The sequence below is a fragment of the Perissodus microlepis genome, chromosome 14, assembly GCF_051167445.1.
Source record: "Perissodus microlepis isolate ML-2025 ecotype Zambia chromosome 14, ASM5116744v1, whole genome shotgun sequence".
Lineage (NCBI taxonomy): Eukaryota > Metazoa > Chordata > Actinopteri > Cichliformes > Cichlidae > Perissodus > Perissodus microlepis.
The window spans coordinates 30,157,884-30,184,395 of record NC_140474.1 but is presented as its reverse complement, the minus strand read 5'-3'; the positions used below and the strand labels follow the sequence as shown (position 1 = coordinate 30,184,395).

General features: G+C 41.7%; 1 protein-coding gene across 1 annotated transcript in view; it reads left to right on the top strand.

Moving 5' to 3' along the window:
• The window catches only part of dpf1 (double PHD fingers 1), a 57,125-nt gene extending 31,817 nt beyond the window's left edge, over nt 1–25,308 (top strand). Inside the window, exons 9-12 of the mRNA XM_084950525.1 lie at nt 11,818–11,937; nt 17,755–17,867; nt 18,488–18,569; nt 19,453–25,308. Of these exons, the coding sequence (XP_084806651.1) occupies nt 11,818–11,937; nt 17,755–17,867; nt 18,488–18,569; nt 19,453–19,523 (386 nt within the window). The 3' untranslated portion in view covers nt 19,524–25,308. The remainder of the gene's footprint in view (nt 1–11,817; nt 11,938–17,754; nt 17,868–18,487; nt 18,570–19,452) is intronic.
• Nucleotides 25,309–26,512: the final 1,204 nt, after the last annotated feature.

Sequence of the window (26,512 nt, the reverse complement as noted above, 5' to 3'; positions counted from 1 at the left end):
CGCATGCATAATTCATGCTATATTCTCGCTGTCTAGACACTATAGCATGTATGCAGCATCCCTGACACACAAGGGTGAGCCGAAAAACACACAAACTTATTAGAGAAACTATAAAAGTCTGTTTGGGTTTTTTTTTGGAGCCTCACCCCTCTCTGCTCTCTCTGTTTTTCCATCAGCGTGATAAACGACAGATTACTCCACGAGGAGATGAGCTTTTCCTTCCCTCTTGCTCTCCGAGTCCCTCTTTCACCACTTTTCTTTTCCTCATCTTGCTCTGCATCCCCCCCCTGCTTTCCATTCTCTCTCCGTTTGCTTCATCCATCTGCTTTGGCTTTCCTTATAATTAATTTCTTTGTTTGTGTGTACCATCGCTAAAATCAACCACCGTTACTAACCCTCCACGTATTCCTGGATCCTAGCTGATATACTGTTTACTCAAAAATGAGCTGCGCCATTAAAATTCATGACCGCACAACATACTATGTTTCTCTTTCTCCAAACAGGAGAAGTAGTAGAAGAGGCTGGAGGTTAGAGGGAGGGAGAGCAGAATATTGAGAGGTGGGGGTCTTTTTTTGGCATTGGTGTGATGGTTGGAGGGCTGGGGGTAGGAGACGGAGATGAGAGGGAGGAGGCTGAGGGGGGAGAAGTAAGGGGGGATGTTTACTTTAGAGGTCGGCCCTGCACTGTCCACCTGAAAATTGGTTTTGTGGACTTCAATAGAGAAAAGCAGGAAAAAGAAGAGCGAGACAGAGAGCGAGGAAGAGTAAAATAATGGGAGAAGAGTCGGGATATAAGATGGGTAGATAAAATGAGAAGAACCCAAACAGAGCAAACAGCACCTGTGAATACGGGAATGGATGACTGAGTGAAATAAAAGAAAAAACAAAAAGAGAAGGGGGGGATGTGTGGGAGGGAGTGGGGGAGGGAGGAGAGGGGGACGGGGGTGTAGTTGTCATTAAAGCCTCCTCTCTCAAATCAGAACTGAGATTCAGAGGCCACTTTATCTGGACGGACAGACGGTCCTACGGTGTAGAGCAGCAGGGACACAGAATGTGTGTGTCTGTGTGTGTGTGTTATTAAAAAAATGCACCTAACTCACGCACATGCATGTCCATGAATGTGCGCACGCCTCTCTGTGACACTGAGCTGCGTGAGAGTGCTGATGGCCAATCACGCCCAACTCCAAATTTGTCTGTGTGCGTGTTTGTGTGTGTGTGTGTGAGTGAGACATGTAATTGAGCCCTTTGAAGGTCAGTATCCCTCTGTTCCTACTCACCATTGTTGGTTGTTGTGGTTTTTTTCCCCACTTTCATTTTTTTCCTTGTGTTTCAAAATGGCCTCCCCGCTCTCCTCCTGCTCTCTGCAGGCAGAAGCGAAGCAGGAATTTTGATCAACCAAACACTGAGAACCTGAAATGGCCACTACCCACTTTGTGTCTGTTGTCATTCAGCTGTGCTCAGCAGTGCCCCCCCTTCTACTTCCATCTGTCTTTGTCTTCGGAATATCGGAAAAGGTGATTTGAGGTGTTGGAAGACTCCGGCAGCTCTCGTGTTTGTTGCGCTGACATTTATAGCAATGTCACTGGGCAGATACAGATGTGTGTCTCTACTGGGACTAGGCTTTGTCAGTTCGCTGAGTCCCGTAAGATGGGAAGTCTTTGCACTAAATGCTGTTTGCTACCAAAACCTGACTGTAAGTCCTAGGGAGCAATGGCTTAATGTTTCATGCACTCATTTTGTCTATGTTTAAATGCCCTTAGTGTTTAATAGACTTCTGATTACTGTTAGCTTCATCTTATAAGATTTTGAAGCATGTCTCCTAAATTTCATTCATGGCCAGAGGTTTAATTGCATACACGGTCAAAAAAAACCCAAACCCTCCAGCTTAAGAACACAGTTTTAACATTTTTCGTGTTACTTTTTTCCGGATATTTTTTCCCCCTTCTTTTAACTACACATAGAATTTTACAGTTTAAAGAAATGCCCATAAATTTTTGTAAAACAAAAGACATTTTCCATGTTTTTCCAAGATTTTTTAATATTTTTTTTTTAACAGTCTCGTGACATTTTTTGACATACTCTGAAAATGCATACTTGTGATTCATCTTCATGGACACAGTCAACCCCAGTTTTTTTTTAATTTAATTTTTTTTTGTCTCATATCTCAGCCCGTTCAGCGTATTGCATGCATATCTATTGATTTATGTGCATTCAGAGGAAGTGAAGTTTTATTAGCTTGAAAGGGGCAAAAAAGTCTGCATCTGGAGACTGTACGGGTTGGTGGCTTATTAAGTCATTTCATCTGTCCCCAGGAACCACAACTCGAGTCCCCTGGAATCATTTATAGACATTATCTGCCGTTACTTTGACACTTCGTTTGTTGTTTTGTTAAATTTAGGCACTAAAAACTTCTCAAGTTTAGGAACCAGAGCCACTCTGTTGGGTTTAGGCAATGATGCTACTTGTTTAGGATTAGACAAATGTCTTTTTTGCGCAGATACAACAGATGATCTTAACACTGTGTTCCCTTGGTTGACCTGTCCTCTCTGTGGAGTTTAGAGAACACATGTGGTACAGCCAAAAACCTACATCCTACTACATCAAAGATATGAATCCTGTGACAGGTAAAACGGGAAATATATTCTCCATTTACATGAACAAATAGATAATTTCTCCTGATTATCTCATGTTTTGGAATAAGATCATGCTGGCCTAAACAAATTGCTGATTTTAAGTTTCAATCCAAAGACTAATTAAACTTAAGTCATGTCCTTTCATTTTGATTTAATATGCAGGAAACATTTACATTAAATTTGCTACATTGAAACAGCAAAGACATAAAAATGAAAAAATGATCTGATTATAAGACAAATGATAAAAAAACATCTTCAAAAGTAGCTGAATATTCACCGCAATGCAGACAACTTCATTAAACTGGAAAGGTTGGTGTATATTTTTGTGTCGCTGGTGCATCCATCAGTACATTGTGTGTATTTTCACATGTGGAACCAGCATTCACTGCTTTCTGGATGTGTTCTGAACTTTTCATGTACTCGAACGTTCCTTCTCAGCTTTTGATTGGTTGATTGTTGCCGCTGCTGCACGGCGCAGGAAAAAGGAAGGGAGAAACGGCTGTTGCCTAGCAATCTGGTTGCCATGGATACCGCCAGGGCTCCCTCCTAAAGAGTACACTGTTATGTACATTGAAAAGAGAGAGAGAGAGAGAGAAGAGAGTGAGAGATAGGTGGTAGAGGAGGAGGGAAGGAGAGCTATGGAGAGAAGAAGAAAAAGGATGGAAGGAGGGAGAGGGGGAGAGAGAATGAAAGAAGGCAGGGTGGAAGAAGTTGAAGTGGAGGGAGAAGGAGCAGGAGGGGGTGCAGAGTTCATTAAAAATAACATAAAGAATGGGAGAGAGACAACAGACAAAGAGAGAAGCAGAGCGAGAAGCAGAGAGTTAAACAGACTGAGAGAAAAAGAAGACGAAGAAAGAAAAAAACCCTCTTCATGATTCATCATATAGATCCCCCCAGACAGTTGGAGTGGTGAAGGCAGGGTAATATTGGAGTCTGCTTCATTTGGTATTCTGTCTTAAGATGTGGTGTTGTGGCTTGCTGGATGGTTGTTCTGTGGTCCCTCAGTTGTCTTGGCCATGTTTGGATAAGCCTCCCACACTACCACACCACAACCCCTCCCCTACCACCGTGCCAAATCCACGCTCACCCTCCATCCATCTCCTGCTGTCTAGTTTTCTGTCGGTGAATGGATTTACCGCAGCCGTAAAACTTGAGCACCACGTCACGCTTGTAAATTATTGACGGAACAATGCAAACATTGGAAAGAGCGAGAAGTAAAAGGTTTGAGGGATGCAAACTTTTTGCACTTGGTCTAAACTACAGCGTTGTTGCTCCTGGGAAGCTGCCAAGCCCCCACGTACAGTAATGAAGCCACTTGCAGCTCTTGTTTGTGCAGAATAAAATTCCAATTAGAAGTTAGCACAAGCAGCATTAAACGCAAAGATAATGTCACCACTTACAGAAACTCACACTCTTAATTTCAGTGTTGCGGTGGCACAACAAAATACAATCTGTGCTCTACTTTTTTTTGTCAAATTTTTGCTTTTGTATGCATATCTATTCTTTTTTTCTTTTTTCTTTTCTTTTTTTTTTTTTACCCCCGGTTGGTCATTTTTGACATTTCCGTGTGAGAGCGCAGGGCTAACATAGTGGACCATGTGAAGTAGGGCCCAATTCAAACAGGATTTCACAGTCACATTCCCAGCTGGCTCTGTCCCTGGAACAAAATAGGATTAATAATTTGCATTTTAACTCTTTGCGGACAGGGACACAAGCCACAGAGCGATTCTTTGTAAGAGCGTGCGTGTGTGTGTGCACAAAGTTTTGCACGCATCGGCATTTCCTGCGTGTGCGCGTTTGTGTGTGATTTCTTTACATGCATGATTTATGGGGTGGTAGTGTGCGTCTGTGTGTGTCTATTTGCTAAATGTGCACATATCAGAATACTGCAGAGCCTGACGGATTGTACGCTTGTGTGTACGTGTGCCTGTGTGTGTGTATCTTTGTTCCTGTGGGTCAGTGTGATTACAAAGCAGCCATAGATCAAGTTTTATTATGCACCAAAACTGTCTCTGTCCTCTTTACTTTGCAATGTCATCTCTGAGAGCACACGCTCACATTGCACACACACAGAAATGCATGCATCCAGTCCCACAATGCATTGGGAGTTACGCAACCTGCTGACTGGACATGAGTAAAAGTGGTGCTTGTGTATGTGTGGTTGTATAAGGGTGGGGTGCAAAAAAGCAACAAAAAAAATGGGGGGAGAAAACAGAATAAGAACAGAGCATGATGGCACCAGTGCAGGCACCAGTGTGACAACAGATGGATTGCAGGAAAGAGTTCCAATTTCCTCTTTGAGAGTAAAGCAGAGGGGGGGGAAATAGAGAGGCCAAATAAGGAAGAGGGAAACAAAAAAAAACAGAAGAAGAAGAAGCACAATGAAGCAGAGTGAAGAGATCGAATCAGAGGCAGAGGGAGCAGCAGCAATAATGAGAACGCATGAAAGTGCAAGGAGGAAGACAGGGGAGAGGATGGAAGAAGGAGGGAAAGTAGGAAGATGGAGAGAGAGCGAGAGAGAGCGAGAGAGGAAGGAAGCTAGTGACTTTTCATCTGTGACTGACGGTTTCCATCTGACTGCATCTCTGCCTCGTTGTCTGCATAAAAAAACCTCTGAAAATGTCTTCTTGAGCATTTGGGATTTTGCATCTATGTGAATGTAGTCTGACGTGATTTGTGCCCTATATGTTGCTTGTTTCTTTTCCCTTTGTTTCATGGTAAAACTGTACAATATCTCAGATTGTAATTGCATGTGTGTGCGCGTCTGTGTGTGTGGCTGCAAGGGGTTACAGGGACTCTCATTCATCACATTAAAGAGAGCAAGAGGGGGATGGGACTGAAACTGGACGGCAAAAGTTATTATTAAAAAGGCTTGGTTGTAAATCTCGGTGTGCGCGCGCGTGCACTCTACTGTATGCGTGCGGTCGCGGGTGTCTTTTCCCGCGTTGTGTATGTGCGTGCACGCGCTTCTCCCGAGAAGCTCTCCTCATTAAGCAGCGAGGCGACAGGAGTGCAGAGTGTGTGTTTTCACACGCCGCTGCTCCGATACAACAGGAGACACTTCTTCTTTTTTCTATTTTACCTCCATTCCTCCTCTCTCCTTTGTGCTTCCTCCTCCTCCTTCTCATCCTCTTTTCTCTTTCTTTTTGCCTCATCTGTTCCCGAAATCCTCCCCTGCTCCTCTCTTCCCTCACCTTTGTACCTGATCCTCATGTCTTCTTCCCATCTGCACCTGCCCTACAGGGGCGTTTGCTGCCTTCGGTGATCGTAGAGACCAGACAGACGCTGGGATGAGAGCATTCAGACATACTTGTTAATTCCTGTCTAAACCTCAACCTTGATTAATCAAGTTTTGTATTTTTGTGACAGTGGTATCCATGGAAACGCGCATTTCTTTCTCAATGGCCGAGCTTACCTTTTTGTGTATCTGCACATAACGGGGGTAGGACAGAAGATGAAACATCATATTAAATTCAGTCAGTTCGAGCAGATGTCATGCCAATACCATGCTTGAATGTGCTGAATAAAAAAACAAAGAGGAAGAAAAAGGAGTGAAATTATGAGAAAATTTAAAGGAAAAAGTGAGGTGGAAAAGAGAGTGCGAAAAGTCAACAGGTAGGCCTGTTATCTTGTGTGTGGGGAGGCCAGGGTAATTCCCTTTCGGATGAAAGCGCTAAATTAATGAGGCTTCCACTGTGGTCAGCCAAAGGAGGAGATTATCAACCAGTCAGTCAGGCTGAAGCGCTGGTTTCATGTTAGCGTTGGAGGGAAATGGGAAAGCGGGGTGAAGGAGGAGGAAGAGACGCTGGAGGTGTAAGTAAGAGAGAAAAAGAGCAATGCTGGGGAGAAGAATTCAGGGTTAATTTGAGCAGCGCTCACAGACACAGAAGTCATGATTTCTTCATGGCGCCTTTGTATTTTTTATTTCCTTCCACCATCCATATGATCTTTAAATAAGGAGTTAAAGAGCATAGATTTCTTTATACTATTTCCATTGCATGTGACTGCAATAAACAGCAGCAACAAAATGATTTATTGAAATGTATTCTCTTTGTTACTAACATTTATTCCTCTATGAAAGTCCAAATGTTTGGATTTTCTCTTTCTTCTTTAAGTAGTCAAATCAAAAGGCTCAGATTATCTGAGTAATACATTACCACAAAGGTGAAATAAGATCTTTTATGACTAAATAACATTTTTAGCTTGTTTTTTCAATGGGCAGTGATGTGCATCTAAAAAGATGCTGCTTTTCTTGGTATTTATCTATAGGAAAAATGCATGCTCTGGTGAGGAAGCAAAACATGAAAAAGTAACTTTAAAATAACAACTTCTCCCCTTTCTTTGTGAGAAATCCCCAGTTTCATGAAACCATTAATAATAGTAGTAATAACAATAATTTTAAAAAAGCAAACATGACAAAAATAACTTTGAGCGAATACAGTTAGTCTGCAAAAAGTAATGTGACACACCTCAGCTGTGCAGACACAACGGCGTGAGGTTGCTTGGAGGGCGAAAAAACACAAGGTTACCGAGGAGCAGCGTGAAGGAGGAAAGGAGAGAGAAAACGAGACGGGGTGGGAGAGAGAAACTATAAGCACGGGGATGGGGAAGAATGGGGAAGGGTAGGTATTGTAGCAGGGGAGAGGAGGTGGGGGTGAGGAGCATTTGAGGATTCATCTCTTGCTGGATAATTCCCAGGAGGATCTTTCTCCAACACTTGAAAGCTGTGAAGTGTGCGGTTCTGCTCATACTCCTCCTGGTAATTGGAAGAGGAGGGGAGGGTGGGAGGGAGGGAGCGAGGGAAAGGACAGTCAGGTATAGGAATGAGATATGGAGGTAAGAAAGAAAGGAAAGGAAAGGGTGGTTGAGGTAGGTTAAAATTTTGGAGATGGAGGTGAAGGGAAAAAAGGGGACAGGTGGGGAAGAGCCAACCGCACTGAGGGGTTCTGGAGGAGGAAGAGAAGGAGAAGGAAAGGTACCTGATGATTGCCAGTCTTTTCAGTCTTTGGTATATATCTCTTTTATTTTTGCTCATTAGCTCAGCCCTCTTTATTGTCTCGCTCTCTCTATCGCCATTCTCTCCCTCCTTCCCTCCCACCATTTGCCGGCAATGGCATGTCTGTGGTTGCAGGCAGCTTCTGAAACATGGCCACAGGCGTTTAATCATTGATGAGTTTTTTCGTCTACGCAGGCAGGCCAGCGGGCAGCCCCGACTCACTCACATGCATCAGGACCTGCTGATTCACTCTCAGGGGCCTCCTAGCGCGCGCACACACACACACACACACACACACACACACACACACACACACATGCAGAAATACAAAGGCAAACAAAGATCTGCACGTGCACACCCAACTACACAGACACAGATGAAATACAGTTTGAATGTGTTTCATTCATGTGTGTGTATCCACATGTGTGTCTGTCTAGTTTATCCCGCCAGGAATTGTGAGGTCCAGTCAGCAGCGGTGAGCCCAAATAAAAGGAGTGAAGATAAAAGCAATTTATTTGACCAGAACAAGAAGACAAAAACATGTTTGCATTGGCTCCAGGCCTGCGAGCCGCATATGTCTCTACAGCTTTATACATCCTCCTGCAGTAAACATCTGGCTGCACTGGTTTCTTTAGAAGTAAATACACTTAAATAGCTGCGGCATCCTCATCCAGGATCATTGCGCTCTTGATCGACTGTGTCCTGTGCTTCATTTTGATGGAGCAACAAATCGTCACACGGTTTGCACATGTGGCCCAGGATCAACGCTAGCGTGTGGCAGCTTGAGTTAATTGGTCCAGCGCATTGGTTCAGACTGGAAGGTCTCTGTAAGTATGGTGCTAACACCCTCTGACTTTTCCTCCAGTCTTACCATAAGCTTGACATTTTTATTTACAGTGAATTCGTAACAGGGCAGCACCGTGGTGCGGTGGCTAGCACTGTTGTCTCACGGGAATCAAGAATGTCCACCATTTGGTTGTAGCCTTTCTGAGTGGCGTTTGCATGTTCACCCCGTGTTTGTGTGGGTTCTCTCTGGGCAAAGACTTGCAGGTAGTGGAGTTATTTATTCATTTAAAATTACCCATTGATGTGAATATGAGTGGGAATGGTTGTCTCTCTCTGTTAGTCCTACGACAGACTGGCAACCTGTCCAGGGTGTACCCTGTCTATCATTCTGTGGCAGCTGGGACAGACTCCAGCCACCTTGAACTGGATAAGTGGAAGAAAATGAATGGATGGATGGATTTGAAACATAGCAGGACAATGACTTATCACTATACATCTGTGGGTTGAAAACACTTGTACAAAGATTTAGATGAGCTGAAGCAAGCCTCACCACTCTGCTGCTATTCTGAATACCTCTGGGAGCTATTTGGACAATTATTGTGAAGTACTGTCTATTTGTTTTGGACATAAAAATTACATTTTAAGAATCTCCAGTCAGTTCTGATCCACTAAAAAAGTTTGCCGTGTTTGTTCGATAAAAGGTTTTCTAAAGCTTTTTTACCCAAGCAAGGGAAATTTTACCACCATCTTTGCTCTTGCTGTGATTTTCATTATATGTATGTTATATGTATTAAATGCATATTTACTCGCTGGGCCCATGTCCTCATTTTAGGTTTAACAGCATTTTAGTAGATAAGGTGAGGCTTAGACATGAATTGATTTGCAGTTTCGGGAAGGCCACGAAGGGGACTGGCAGCAGCTCTCAGGCCTGGCAGTTCCCCATGTACTAAATAGAAGTGAAGAATTTAAAGAACTGAAAAGGAGAGAGAGGGTGGGGCACGTAAACGAGAACGAACAGCTTGTAGAACTGGAGGCGTGGTCCCGCTCCTGAAATTCAGATACTTTATCTCCAATATATGAATTTAGGATTCTTTGAATGGGATGTCTGTCCCTGATAATTTTTCTGAATGAAATACCTTTGGTCATCAGCAGCGATCAAGGATAGTGCTAGCCTCAGCTGTGCAAGTGGCAAATATTAGCATGCCGGCATGCATAGCTAAAACGGGGATTTTCGTATGCCTGGGCTGTGTTCAGATTTATTTCCTATGTAACAGACAGCCAGCAGTTTACAGTAAGCAGCAAGTATAATGACATGGTGGGAATTTTATGATGATTGATTAATTATTAATAGCTACAAAAGCACTAAAACATTATGCTAACATGCTAGCACACAGACATGATAGGTTTCTGATTGTAATATTAAGCCAAGATAACGGCCCCCACTGCTAGACTTGCTGTAATGTACTTGAAAATGTAAGAACTGTATTTTTTAATATTTATTTAATTTTGGATAAAATGTAATTTTACCACTATTTAACTGCAGCTTGGTCAATATTATAGTAAGAAAAAAAACAGAAGAATATATTGGTGATTATGATTTTTTTTTGTTGGCGTTTCATTTCATTAATTGGATCCACAAAAAAGACCACACTGGCTGGCTGATGATTTTTAATTAAGGGGGAAAAATAGGGCAGGACATATCTGTCTAACACCAGCCTGATGATGTGCAGGTAATTTTTTTTCTTCAATTAAACTATCATCATTTGAAAAAGCTGACACCAGCAGATCTCATTATATCACCACTGGCAGAAGAGATTATTGAGAAATATGAGGTTGCAGCCATTTATATTGAAATGCTAGGGGACTAGATAGACACTGTTTTACACATACAGTAAATCTACTGTCATTGCTATCTCTGTTGATAGTCGATAACCCAATATAGATGGTAGTATTCATGATTCTACAATATAGAGTATGAAAGTGCATAACCAGGCTCAGAGTTACGGTGCACAGTACTACACTGATCTCATGATATAGAGCCTACTGCTTATGGTTTTGCTGTAGCAGACACAGTGCATTATTTCTTTCCTCTCCCATGTGTCTGTCTTTATGTTTGCCAGTCTCTCATCTTGATCAGGACTTTTTTTTTCTTTTTTATTTCTCACTGGGGATTAAAGACGTACCCTTTCGAGTAGAAACCCAATCTCTTCCTCTCACTCCACCTTCCCCTTTCCAACATCAAATTCCATCAAATTCACCCTCTCCTCCCCTTTCCGGCCTAGCAAGACTCCACCCTTATAAATGGATGGATTAATGATCTCTCATAAGAGCACAACCACAGTATTGCTTATAGTGCTTTTTTTTTTTTTTCCTGCGGGATGAATGGTTTTCCACTTGAGCTTGTATGTGTGTGAGTGTGTACCTGTATAATCCACTCTATTGTATATTCACCAGTGCACCAGCCTGGTGACTCACTGTGAAGGACCCGTCCGCTGCATTACATCTTTGAGACGAAAGCACACATACAAATAGTCTGCAGTGGTTATGTGATTGCTTCCATTAAAGTGATTATGCAATCAACAGTAGTGAGACAGGCAGGAGACAGACAGACAGGCAGGAAGACCAACAGTCAGACAGAGAGATAAGGGGTACGTGTGGATCATACACACACACACATACAGTGATACTTACAGTATATACACAGCACTCAGGCAGGCAGGGGGAATTTCTCTTTGTTAATAATTATTATGAAACGGCTTCACATGGAGCACTTGCCTCTCCGTGCTCAGCATGATGGCAGGTCTGTCCCGGCACCCCCCAACACATGCACAGACACGCGCACACATCCACACGCACACATGCACGGGAACACACGGTCTCTCTCTTTCTGTCTCCCTCTGCTCTCCCTCCTCCTCCACTCCTGAAAATATTTGCTAGACCCCAGGGGCTCCCAGCGGACGTTCCCTTCTGTTCGGTCCCACCCTCCCTGGGTGAGCCAGTGTTTGGAGAGTCCCAGGCTCCAGAGCAGGCCTGTGTTGGTGCTTATTTTACCAAAGTAAATATATAATAATGAGTGGTGACCAGGACTTAGTTACACGTCTACTTTCTTTTGCTTTGTTATCTCATCATTTTATTTCTAATCACTCGTATTCTGTAATACTCCATTGACCATGCTTCCCAGCACACCTCAGTGATGGCTGCTTTGTTCATCTGATATGACTTTTATAGGTTTTCCCTCTTCAATCTGTCTCACTGTCGAGAGACTGATACAGCCTCTTCACCCCGAGGCAACATTTCATAACACTGACTTATGAATTTACACTCTTGCTCTTCATCCTCTTTTCCCCAGGAGTCCAGTTGGGAGAAAGTTTTTCTTACCCCCTTTTTCTTTTTCTTCTCTCAGCCAAGAAAGCAGCGGATGGCTCAGTCATTGCCAACGGCTACTGCGACTTTTGCCTCGGAGGCTCAAAGAAGACCGGCTGTCCTGAAGACCTTATTTCCTGTGCGGACTGTGGACGCTCAGGTAGGGCACCACTGAAGGGGATGATTGGCAGAATGGCTGTTAAGGCACAGTTTTAATACATTGAATTTCTTGGCTTAAGATTTCATGTTTACTACTTAATGTGGCCCTATTTTGCTAATTTCCAGATTTTTATTCTTGAACTTTGTAGCTTTGCACAATTGGCAGTTCAAAATAATCATTACTTGTCGTATACTGAACCTCGGTACTGACCAAGTTCATTCCTAGTTTGATACACTCCACTTCAACTCCCCTCCCTTTTAAGGGCACCAACTCTTTAAGGGAACTTTCTTCTGATTGGCTGCATCTTATTAAGAGACTTTTTAATCACGGGGTGGGTGGGGCTTCTGTGCTTCAAATGACCATATAAGGGATAACTTTATATGACAGAAAGTAACAAAAAAGCACAATAGGCCCATTTTAAGTAAAATAAAGTTTTGATTCTTTTCATTAATGCTTAAAATGGACCATACCAGTGTTTTTTGTTTTAGCCCATGTAATACAAATGATGTACAGTAAAACTAGAGTCCTTACTAGCCATTTGATTCAGTGTTTCAAACTGCAAGTGATTATCTTTAATTACACTACCTAAAAATCAGTTTGCACAGACTTGGATATAGCTAAGGGAAAGTAACCTCACTGAAACCTTAAAGTAGTGGTTGCCCAGACACTAAAGTGGTCACAATACCAAAGAACACAACATTAATACTGGTATCATCACAACATGATTGTCAGTGAGCTGATGGCTTTTCTTTTAAAGAGTTACTTGCAAAACTCAAAGAGATCAGAAGTTTTCATATGTTCATCATGAGCATGAATGTCATGATTTCTTTGAACCGTGCTTTTTCCAGGGAATGATTATACAGCACACGTTTTTTATAATTTTAAAAAACAAGAGCTGGTTGCACAACTTGTATTGTTTTTGGGATTTTCTCTAATCCACACAGGGTCAACAGTATAGGTAGAGGCTCAAATATATAAATACACCCACACTAATCAATTTAAAGCCCCTTTTCCATCAGTATCTACTGATCGACTCGGCACGTTTTGCCCAGGTTTTCAGGGTTTTCCATTAGGCCATAGGAGCTGGTACTTTTTTAGTACCCACTCGGCCGGGGTTCCAAGCGATCTGAGCAGGTACTAAAATCTAACGTCATCAGTCTGCATTAGAGATGGCACGATACCACTTTTTCATGTCCGATACCGATACCGATATCATAAATTTGGATATCTGCCGATACCGATATGAATCCGATATAGTGTTTTTTAATCAATAAAACAGTTTTTTTAATATCTTGCTGCTTTTTGTATAAGTTAATACTCAAGTTAAAAAAAAAACACTGAAGCTATTCTGTTATACCTGTATGCAAAAAATACACTGCACCCAAAATATTTCATAGTTCAGCAATACTGATCAATCTAATAAACTTAAACCTACTCCATCCTCCCTATTCTGGTATTTTAAAGAGTAAGCAACCTAACCAATAGGGTTCTAAAACTCCCAGCAAAAAAAAAAAAAAAAAAATAGGAAACCACCCACCCTCCACCTCATGATGCTTAATTGACGTAATCAACTTTAATTTGATGCAGTGTGAAAAAAAATGCACAGAATTGTTTTTGAAGAATAATTAAATAGATTAAACATCTTTCTTCAGCAGAATTGCAGACTGCACAGATGGTACCTTCCCAAAGGAAAAAGTACTATAGCTTACTAGGGTATATTAGAGTTAATAGTTACTATATACAGTAATGGACTTCTATACATTTTACATCAGATTAAAACTTTGGGTGTAAGATTCGGATAATTATTTATTAAAAGCTAGACATTTTAAATGAGAATAAGAAAGAAAAGAATGTCTTTGTGCCCCCTTTTCCCTGTTAATGCTCTATCGGCCCCCCTGGCTAAACTTTGCTAGATCCGCCCCTGCACAGTTACCAGCCCTCAGCTACGTAGAAAAAGATCCTGGTGTAGAAAGTAATATTAAATAAATTCTAACAACAGATTATCAAGCTTAAACGTGCTGCTGTTGTTCAGCCGCTGGTTTCCTCTTTCTGGTGCGAAGTGGGCGATAAACAAACAAGAGAGATGGACTCGCGACAGAAAAGCCGATCAGCTGATCATTGATCAGTTTCATGATTGAAGTAGCAACAAGAGAGAGAGAGAGAGAGAGGCAGTCGCTCCATATATCGGTTTTTAAGCTTAACGCGGGAATGCTTTACAAACATTCAGAGATGAACTTACACATTTGCTTTACTTCTCTCTGGGATAACTTCCTCGGAGATGAAATGCCGGATTGGTAGCGAGGCTACAAATACACACAGCCGCTCTATCACGTGATGCATACTGCTGCCACGTGCTGCCATGTCGCAAGTTTTGTGAGGTGCTTTTTTGATATTTAATGGATCGGATTACATTTTTTATTTCTCTCCGATATCCGATCCAGTAATTTACTTCAGTATCGGACCGATACATAATATCGGATCGGTCCATCTCTAGTCTGCATGCCACTGATTGGCTGGTCAGTAGCATCACTTGATGACTCGTTCACGGAAATGAAAAACGCCATTTTTTAAAACCTGGCTATGAGGGAAATGGCTACAAAAAACAATGCCGTGATCCCCGAGTCTGACGAAAAGCCACAGATTGAGCAGCAGGTATATTGTCGCCTTGACGTCCACCCTTTGTTGTAGCATTTGTATTGCTACAACAAAAGGTGTCAAAGCGGGACGCTCTGACACGTTGCTATGACGACAACCATGCATGTTAGGTAGTATTAGATTGTAATAAAAAAACAGTTGATCCGAGTCGAGTCGTGGTGATCCGTGGTGAGTCGATTCGAGTAGGTACTAACAGCCCCAGAGCATGATGGTACCACTATCATGCCCAACAACTGGTATAGTGTTCTTAGGTTTTGTAGCAGGGGCATCTTGCTTGGTCCATTTTGAGTCCATGGTGATGTAAAACTTGTTTCACTGTGGACCATGACACTGGTGTTCCAGCAGTTTCTAGTTCATGTGTTAGGGCTGAGCCTTGGTGTTCATAGGTTGTTCCTGAACATCGTAATCAGTTTCCTCTCATCTGATGGTGACAGTTTGAGTCTTCTTCCAGAATTTAGCAAAGCGATGACACATCCAAATAACTTGTACTTGCATACAATTGTTTGAACTGATGATCCTGGAGCCTTCAGTTGTTTAGAAATAGCTCCAAGACACCTTTCCAAGCTATGTAAAACAACAGTTTTCCTTCTTAACTCTTCAATGAGTTCCTTGGATTTTCCCTTTGTTCTGAGTATTAAGTATCTGAGTATTCACAGTGAGTGCTGTCAGACAAATTCGTCTTATGCTGGTGAAGAGAAACTACCAGTTGTAGACAATCATGATGACTATTGAGTTAATAAGATAATGGGCCTTGTCAAGTTAAAAGAGCGTAGAACCTTTAGCAGCACTTATTAAAAGATTTAATTGAGTGTATGTATAATTTTGACCCCATGTGGATTGGAGAAAATCCAAAATAAATTCAAACTTGTGCAAGTCAACAAAGATGTATGCTGTGCAATCATTCCACCCTAGAAAACAAACACATCAAAGAAACCATTAAAAGACCTAAATAACCATCACATTCATGCTTCTGACCACAAGTTTAGCTGTGAAAAGAGCACATTACCTCTTATAATGATGGTAAACAATGATGCAATGAGAAAACAACAGCATCACTAGCCAAAACTAACTGTGGTTAAATAATAGCAGATTATTGCTTTTCTCTTTGATGTAATATCTCATGATTATAAGTCACTGGAAGTCGAACGCTGTATGCAAATTGATGGAAAAGGGTGGCTCTCTGGAAACCAGAAAATACATTGAAAGCAAACAACTTAAGCAACATGATGTGTTTTGGGAAATGGTGGCTGTAATGTAAATTGTTCTCAGACAGTTTCCTCTTCCTAATCACATTTTTATCCCGACTTACAAATCAGGGCTAACTGCATTCATGCAATTCAAATGTATTCATTAAAACAACAAAACCTAATAATGATTGGATTTTTTAAAGAAACTGATTCTTCATGGGTTATAATGAGCAACAAATATGGTTGGTAAAAGGTTTTTGCTGACGTCCATAACCAGAAATAGAGGAAACTTTTGTATAAAGGCGTGGAAATTATAAGTTGATGTGCATTATGAGAGACAATGTTGTGTATAACTGAAGCTCTTATTCTACAAATTTAATGTGGTCATTTCTGCTGATCACAACACTCTGCTCTGCGGTTCATGCAGATATTTTGCTGGCACTGAAATGTGAATGGAACCAATAAAATGTAATCTCAATGTGACCTTCTTGTCTGGCAAGAAAACACAAAAGTGTTTAGAATATTATGTTCTGCCTTCAACACTAGCTTTTTGTACATCATCCAAGTGTGATATTATAATGATTGTCTGTTTCCTCTTTCCTTTGATACGAAGAATCTGATTTGACGAGAGAACGACCCCCCTCCTAGCATGTATTTTGACTGTGAATAGCAAGGAGCGTTTATTTTAGTGGAGAGAGTAGAGAACGTATTTGTTTTAATGTGCTTGTATTTTTGTTTTCTTATTATAACGTTCATTTTTTTTGGTGTGAGATGTGTTTGTACATTCTGGTTATCTGTATAAAAGCAGATGGTGCAGTGGTGCAGAATGTGTACTTATAATTTGACTGCATGTACTACATATTTTTTTCTTCTCACATTTATGTTTGAAAAATAAAAAAGAGAGAAAAAAAGGGTTTATGTGATTTGTAGTGATTGGGCTAGTGCATGCAAGACACTGGTATGGTCCTTCATAACTGGAAGGTCAGAAAGTGTGGATGACATAACATTTCTATTGTCATAATCATGTAACAGTAAATATCAGGAAAAATTCAAATAACTGCAGAAAAGAAGAGATAGTTTGTTTTCCAAATGACTGAAATGTGGACTTCAGTTTATGACAACTGTTATTACTTCCCTGTCATTTTATTTAACTAGGGCAGTGGGTTCTATATAAATGCTGAATGTATCCACTGGGAATATCCTGATAATCTTACCAACACAAAGAGCTGATCATCTAATGCTAGCTGGCAATCTTGGTTAGCAAGGTGCATCCATAAAGCGCCAAGACATTGTTAGCTGTGGCTAGTTAAAAAACACAGAAACTAAACTAAACTACTTGAACTAAATTGTACTTCCTGAAAAACTGCATTTATATATGTGTTTTAGGACAACCACACTTGGAACAAGCAAGGAGTATAACTGAAAACCTGAAGGTTTATCAACAAGTTTACTCTAAACAGTACTGATGAAGACTTGAAATTAGTGGCTGAGAAGATCATGTGGTCAAAATCAACTGAGAAGTCGGCTCATTTTCTCATAGACTTCTGTGGAGTTGACCTTCTTCTTGCTGACAGTTAGAAAGAATGCAGGTTTAAGGCACTTCTAGCTTCATTTTTCAGACCCAAAAGCTCTGCCCATCTTTTATATACAGTCTATGTCTAAGACCAAGTTAAAGCAACTATATGGATTAATTCACATGCCAATAATTGTGGTTATTATCAAGACCGTATTTTACATTCTTCATAAATATGCAGGGGGGAGCGGCAACCAAGCAAGCATTCAGTCGCTTGCAAAATACCTGCTAAGTTCTCCTCAAACAGATCACCTGAATGAAGCAAATGAATTTACAGTTGGAAGAAACAGCTGGATGACTGTCCTCAAAATACAGACAGAAATAGTGAACGTGTGTCTGTGTGCCTGTGTGCCTGTGCGCTCGTGTGTGTGTGTGTGTGTGTGTTTGTGTGTGTGCACCCAGGCCACCCGTCCTGTCTGCAGTTCACAGTGAACATGACAGCTGCGGTGAGGACTTATCGCTGGCAGTGCATCGAGTGCAAGTCCTGCAGCCTGTGTGGCACCTCTGAGAACGACGTAGGCTCTTACTTTCTACTTCACGTTAAATCTAAGCACATGTGGCTGCACACACACACACACACACACACACACACACATGTACAGTTCATACATAATGCCAGAAAAACTTAGGCAGAGCAGGTATAAGTGAATACTGCTGATATTTATTTTTGTAGTCATCCGAGGCCGATGTCTGGCTCAAATACTTGAGTGCATGAAGATGGTGCATGGCTGAAGGATGGTGTTATAGTGCTGCCCACAATTTACTGGGATCAAACAAATTTTACTGAAAACCCTTCCAGAAGTGCAGATTTTTTTGAAGGTGCTTAAATTTACACAGACTGCAATGCAGGACTCAAAGTGCTGGTTAAAGCATCTAGTGTAAATACAACAAAGAAAGAGAGTTGTTGATCCTGTTGAGCTTTTTACTGCCTGCCACAACAAAGGTTGAAGTTATGAATATGAAATTAAAAAAAACAACCAGGGACATATTCATCACACCCCAGTCGCTTGATTATATAAATACAAAATCATTGTTAAAGCACTACACACACTATGTTTTGCCGCTGCAGTCCTCGGCTTTGATTTCAAGACCGTGCGCACGTGTGATTAACGACACTAATTCTCTTCTTTTGCAGGACCAGCTGTTGTTCTGTGACGATTGTGACAGAGGCTATCACATGTACTGTCTGAGCCCTCCGATGTCTGAGCCGCCAGAGGGTACGCATGCACGCCGCAAAGCTACACAATGTACCGCATCCTCATTTTGATCAGACTTCACAACTTTCCACAACCACGAGAACATTTTTATCATTACAGAGACGTGGAACTATCTGTGCTGTAGGTAGGATGAGGAGAGTGAAACCTGCAGTCAGAGCAGTCGTGCTGATTTTTAAGGCAGTTTTAAAGAATATGACCCTCAGCACTCTTTTCTTTTTTTTCTTTTTTTTTTTGAATGAATGTTTTAATCTGAATACGGCGGTCTAAAATACCGTGGCTGCGATTACAGAAATGGAGAAGGTACTTCTGTTTAAATCAAACTGTCATTTGCCACATAAGATGGCTGCCTCAAAATGTTTGATGGCGTTGTCATGGAAATGAGTAGTAGAAAGATAATCTGTTTCCATGGCAAAAGTGTCACTTGGCTGAACATACAGTAGCGGTGCCACTTGTGTTCAACACGCACTAACAGTGTCAAGCTCTGCCCACACATGCGATGCTTTCGATTTACAGGAAAACATTTTTTAAAATTCAGCAGCAGTCAGTTTATTTCGGGTCTCCGCACACGCGTCGATGGTAAACTTATATTTGTGTACCACCTTTAGTCTGGGTTCACTTTGAAGCGTTAAGGTTGAGGAGAACATTTCAGCATCTGTCTCGACTTTATGTTTAATTAATGTCACAAATCCTGAGCCGGAATCCAAACCAAACTACTTGTCAGATCCTCTGCACCCACAAACCACAGGCACAGCGTGTGGTGTTTAAACACGGAGCTTTAATTTACAGTGTTACTTAACGCTCTGTGTGAAATGAGGGATTAATCCACAAGGCTTTACAATAGCAGTGATTGAACTCCCAATCTGTGTGTGTGTGTGTTGTACAGGGAGCTGGAGCTGTCATCTGTGTCTAAGACAACTGAAGGAGAAAGCCTCAGCCTACATCACCCTCACTTAATCTGCTGAGCTGCGCCTCTTCCTCTTGGCCCTTCATCCTCTCCCAAAACCACTTCTCCGTAACCCCCCTCACTGTGCCTCAGAGGCTACCCCCCCTCTCCTCTTCTGATCTGCTCGCCGCTACTCTCTCTACGTTCTGTCCCCGCGACCTTTGACACGACTGAGCACACAGCAACCACGGCGATGCATATTCCCGAAACGTCTTTCCAGTGGCGAGCCAACCTCCACCCCGTTTATTTATTTATTTTGATCACTCGAATTCCCTGTTGTGCTTGACCTGAACCCCCCCCCCCCCTCCCTTCATTCTTGCTCTGTCTCAACAGAGGAATTCATCAGCTGGCAATAAGTTTGCTAGCAAGACACACACTTCAGCCTGCCAAGGGCACTTCTGAGGCATACTACTCCACAGGAACCCTCATAAGGGCCCTCGGATGAGCCCTAATGATCTTCAGCTGCAACTCAGTCAAGTAGTGAGCGAGAATTAATAAGATGGATAGGTGTTAGGCAGAGGACAGGGCATTGAAGACCCTGGATAACCATGGAGCAGTATGTTTCAGTGTTAGTCAACTGTGAAATATACACCCAATCAAAATTTCATTTACTCCCTCTGTCCTTTACCGTGCACGGCAGAGCTGAGACACTGAACTCTGCTCCATTATTTGTCTGCAGGGTTTCCTGCTCCATGCAGTTTTTTAAAGGCAGAGTGAATTGTACAGAATTTCGACTGATTCTCCATCTACGCGCTCATAAAACCTCACCCTCGCCGGACACGTCGGAGTCTCTGGTCAGGAACTCAGACCATCTTTGACCTCACCCTGTCCTCTCTCGTTGCATGGGGTTTTTCCACAAAATTAATGATGCATTTTGGGATTGACACCGGTGGTTTTTAGTGTGCGGATGTGATCCTCTGATTAAAGGAGAGAAGGATTTTTCTCTTAATCAACTATCTCTGATCAAACGATGTATTTAAAAATACAATTTAGGCTTAGCGTCCCTCACAAATCCTTTACCTGACCTTTGTTCGCCCTTTCCCTCGATGAAACAATGACTGTGAAGCCAATGCGAGACTAAAACGCTCCTGGTGCTTGGTGTGTATTATCTGTGTGTTAAGAATGTAGGATCAATGTGTGGACAATGCAGATCTTTGTCTGGCCTATGCGGAGGCCAAAAAAACGTATTTTTTAATGATTCCTTTTTTTAATTTCTTTTTCATTCGCATGTTGTTGTTTCAGTTGTTTTTTCAAAACTTGTAATTGAAATCGAAGAGAAAGCACACTTAATTCGCAATAATGTGTTTGTAATATGAACTCTTTTGGCCAAACTGGGTGTGTGTTAGTGTGTATGTGTGTGTGTGCATGTCTGTTTGTGGGACTTTATTTGAAAACTACAATAATTGTAGCCATTTCCAAGCTAGGCAGGATCTGTGCGAGGATCTGAGTAGCAGAGGTCAAGTGGATGCAAGGAAAGTCGGCATTTTCTCGTCCAGGTATTCTGACAGAGTGAAGACAAAAAGAAAGTGTTAAAGGAATTGTTTCATCATTTCACCGTGGCTTATATGCCAGAGTGCATCTTGAAGTGACTCTGGAAAGTATGGAAGAAATGAATAGTATGGCACATAACCCACACTGAAGATCATCATTTTTATAATTTACAACCTTTTGTTTTATATTACACGTTAATCCATAAGCATTAGAGGTGCTGGTAGCCAGGATGAGCGGTGAAACATCTTCAAAAAACGTAAAGAAGTCCAGCCACCCTTGATTCAAGGGTCTTAGACTAACATGACCTGGTTGAGTGAAACCCTACACAGACATACGGCCAGGAAAACTGTTTCTTACAGTGGCCCTGAGAGGTCAAATGCACTGTAGCTAAGAAAAATAACACCAACAAATACTAAAATGCTGTAATAGCACACAAAACAAAACTGATGATGAATAAAACACAATAGAAATAGAAAAATACATCCATCCATTTTCTTCCGCTTATCCGAGGTCGGGTCGCGGGGGCAGCAGCCCAAGCAGAGAAGCCCAGACCTCCCTCTCCCCAGCCACCTCCTCCAGCTTATCCGGGGGAACACCAAAGTGTTCCCAGGCCAGCCGAGAGATATAATCTCTCCAGCGTGTCCTGGGTCTGCCCCGGGGCCTCCTCCTGGTGGGACATGCCCGGAAAACCTTACCCAGGAGGCGCCCAGGGGGCATCCTTGTCAGATGCCTGAACCACCTCAACTGGCTCCTTTCGATGTGGAGGAGCAGCGGCTCTACTCTGAGCCCCTCCTGAATGGCTGAACTTCTCACCGTATCTCTAAGGGAGAGGCCAGCCACCCTTCCTCCGAAGGGTGGCTCTCTCTTCACCACAACAGACCGGTACAGCAGCGGTCCCCAACCTTTTTTGTGCCACGGACCGGTTTATGCCCGACAATATTTTCACGGACCAGCCTTTAAGGTGTTGCGGATAAATACAACAAAATAAAACTAGTACCGGTACCGAAAAAAAGAAGATTTATTCATAACACACGTGAAAAGACCCAGGAAAACCGAGTTAACGATAAAAACGATAACTAAATAACGCTGAAAACCGATAAAAACCCTGAAAACCATACATTTCACACCTGAGCCTCAACTCTCGTGGCCCGGTACCAAACGACTCACAGACCGGTACCGGTCCGAGGCCCAGGGGTTGGGGACCGCTGCGGTACAGCATCCGCATCACTGCAGCTGTTGCACCAATCCGTCTGTCGATCTCCCGCTCCCTTCTCCCATCACTCGTGAACAAGACCCCGAGATACTTAAACTCCTCCACTTGGGGCAGGGTCTAGTCCCTGACCCGGAGTGGGCACTCCACCCTTTTTCAAAATATATTTCAATATTTTGAAAGTGTTTTTCAAAAAATACAACAAAGGTTAAATAGAATACTAAGTTAAAAGAAAAAAAAAAGAAAAAACTAAAAAAAAAAAAAAACAAGATATAATGAAACGAAACACAAGTATTTTTTGTGTGTATCTACAGTATTTGGTAAGTCACACAATTAAAACAAATCGTATGTCTTTTTCTCCTGAACGAAACTTAACACAGATGAATCCTTAGCTTAATTTAAGCGTCTGTCTCTTTGTGGAGTCCTTTACAGGTTTTGGTTAACGTCTCCCCCAAAACACTGCCACTGTATTTTGTGTGCTTTTGAAACATTTTTCTGTTTTCTGGTGTTTTCTTAAGTTGCAGTTTATTTGACCTCTCAGGGCCCCCGCAGTTTCCCCAGTCTTGAGATTAAGCTAACTGTCCCATCCAATGACTACAGAAAACGTTTCTACAGTCATTGTTCCCATCACTCTAACTTCTCTTTTATCAGATAAGTAAAAATTTGTAATAAATAATAGTTGCAATCCTGATTACAGACTATACCCCTTAAGAGGTGTTGTCTTTATAAAACTGTATGCCACCTTTAGCTACGCATAAATAGATTTTTATGTGAGTACTTAATTCTCTCACAGTCTTTGCCATTATCAGCACAATTATCACCACAGAATAATGTTAAGGGGTCATTGATTTTACATTAGCGGATATGCTAAGCTCTGTGTTGCTAGCATAGAGCAATACTCAATCAGGTTGCTCTTTCAAGATCAAACCTGTCTAAAAGAGAGTGTCACCAAAATATAAATAAATTAAACTGTATTGGACATTTGTTAACATGTATACACGAAGCCATCTGATTTGTTTCTTTTTCTGTTTTTCGGGGTTGATAAGAAAAATATGTTGTTGTAGAACCTATGCTAACACTGCTAGTCTGCGCTAAAGAATCTGGTGTAAGTGTGGAGAAACGTGGGTTTAAATGGTCAGCCAGCATGCATCTTCGTGGGCTTTCACTGAAAAGAGATCTTTTATTTTTCTCTTATTGAAATGACCCGTTATAGTGTCCTCAACCAGTTTAACTGGGTTTCTCAAGGCAACTTAACAAGCATTTTTAGAAGACAGGTGAAGTACGAGTGCTGATTTATGGGGACATTTCTAAATGATTTATTAGTGCGGATGTGAGGTTTGAGTTTGGAGACAATAGCTGTAAATATGGGGATTGAATTAAGGGCAACAAATTGTCATTTTACACAGTGTTTCATATTTTTGTGTACAGGTAAGAGTATGAAACGGCTCAGACTCGGCCAGCTTCGGCTTGAATGAACGTCTCATTTTAATGCTGCATCATGTCTCTGAAAGGAAATTCACAGGATCAGATGGCTCGCTAGAATGTATCTGAACTGTACTCATGTTTGCCATCTGATGCAGACGGGCAGTAGGTGCAAATACTGTACTACCCCCTCAATTCAATTCAACTTTGCATGAATGACTCATATTTTGATAAAGTCGGTAATGCATTTTTAAATAACGACGACAAAAACCTTTAACTTATGTTCAGTTCCTGTTTGTTTGCTTGTTTGGTTCTGTACCTTTAAAAAAAAATAGTTTTACATTTTGCACAGCGTGGCTACATTTGCTCTCCAAGTGCGTTTATGCCTCTGTGTGTGAGTGCGTGTTTCTATATATGTGAGTACATGTGTGTGTATGAGTGTATGCGTATATCCACAGAAGGTCAGTGAAGAAAAAAAAAGAAAGAAGCAAATCGAACCAAAATAGTGTGTTATTTATTATTCTGCAGACATTTTCTTCTCAGTGGAACCAGTTGCATGGCACAACACTGCTTGAGGATTGTAATGTTGAGTACAGATTACAACTAAAGTGCACTTGAGTGTACACATTTCATGCAAGGCACTCGGATTATACTGTATGACTTTATGGTGTGTTAAATTAGTGTTACATTTGCCGACAAAACCACTAGCAACCAATAAAAAGAAATGTTTATTTCCATTTACAAATCAGAGCTAACACCTAGACTTGAAGCATGTCTGTGTGGAAATAGTTTGATGATGAAGTGGAAATATTTAATGGTGATTGTTAGATTAAATATAATGGAAATGTTTGGGATTTGGATGATAATGATGATGTCATTGTGACTGAAAAGCCTTTATATTTGGAGCTTTCCTGGCACTTAAAAGGAGAAGCATGGTGGAGTCAAACTAACTTTGATTGTACTATCTGGGGAGGGCGGGGAAGCCATGTTGGGAAAGTTTAATGAAACTTGAGCCTTCTCCCTGTACAAATGGATGAAGCAAAGTGATGGTGGTGGTAAGGGTGGGGATGTGGGGTCCAACAAAGCCACACCAGGAACCTCCAGGTCTCAAGTTGATGCCATTACCCCATCTCCTCCTTCCACCATCATTTCAGGCTGTTGGGGTGGCTCAGTCAGAGGGTTGAGCCTTTGGGCCACTCTAGGCCTCTGTTGTAAATTGTTGTTCTGTGATCTTGCTTGCACTTTTTTTGTTGTTTTATTTGTTTTTGTTTTTCTTTTCCCAAAAATAAGAAACTAATTGTAAGTATGTATGCGTGTGAGTGCGGGTGCACTTTTCATTTTCAATCTTTGCATTTTTTGTTTTCCAATGTGACTGTCTGTTGTAAACAACACTGGATAAAGAGTTTTTAATTTGTATTTTTTACCTCGAGAGGAAGATGCAATCTTCTTGGACATTTTTTTTAACCGCCCTCCTCTTTTCCTCCCTCTCTTTCTTCTCCTCCTCTTCCGTCTGGTACCTGGGAATGCTTTGAAATGTGGACCGTGACCGCATTGCTGTCATCACTGCTGTCAGTCATTTTCTGTGAATTCATTCGGCTTTCTCAATTTACCCAGTTTTTTCTCTCTTCCCTCGACTCATTTTTTTCCATTAAAAAGATGAGATTGAAAAATGAGCTGTACCTTTTGTGTGTGCCGTGTGTGTGTTTGCATTATTTGCTCCAGTTCCTGTGGTGTAAATCGCTGAATATTTGTGTGTTCTTGGACAGTAGTCAGTCTGTCTGTCTGCTCGTCTGTATTGCTGCCAACTAGGGCAGCTTACAAGTCTGTCTTTTTTTTTTCCTTAGGTGGGGAGGACTAGTCCACGGACTTCTTCTCTCACATGCACATACTTATGGGCTTGAAGCTGAGGCCAATGTCGACCAGTTTTTTCTCCCGCTCCTATTTCTTCCTTTCCTTTTTCAGTCTTCAGAAGAGAATGTAATTGCATAGTTTTAGCTAGAAAACACGTGTCTCTTTTTTAAAAAAATATAAGGTGCCTTTTCATGTGTTTCAAAAAGGGGTAAAAATGCCTTTGAAGATAAAAAGAAATTAAGGGATGCCATTGTTTGGAATGAATAGCGGATCCTGGAAAACCTGGGAATGGGGACAAAGGAACCCCGTTGTCCACAATTGTTTTCCAGCAACACTGCAGAAGAAAATACACTTTGCTATTCAGGGCAGGTACAGTTTTGCTATTTGTGATGTATTCCTGGAGATGAGACATTCATCATAGCTGCAGTGTTGGCCAGACCTGGCTGAGCAACAGCAGCGGAGTGAAGTCAAGCCGATCAACAGTTCCATTTTTTGCTTCCTACCAGAACACAGAAAACCAAAAAAACTGGTGCATACTCGATTCCTTGGGGGTTTTTGGTGAGAGGGGGCTGAGGGGGGATATAGGTATTTTTAACAATATGCTCTGAAAAAAAAAATTCCTCCATCCATCCATCCTTTTTGGAACAGCTCCAACATTATCCAAAATCCTGCACAGCACCATCCTGTGCATACAGAAACCCACACAAAAACACTTGTGTGTCACACACACAAAAAAATTCAGACGTGTGCAGTGTGTTTTTGTGTGTGTACGCACACACACACACACACACACACAGCCTAGAGCCCTCATCTTCTTATAAGGTTCATTACTCTGACCCCAGTCTCCCTTTCATATCTCTGAGGACGTTTGTGAGTGTGTGTGTGTGTGTGTGTGTGTGTGTGTGCTTGTGCATGTGCTTTCCAATATCCAATAGATTATCAGTATGTATAATTATTTAGGCCCAAAGAAAGTACAAGTGTGTTTTATATGTGTGTATTTGTGTGCCTGTGCGAGTATGTGCATAC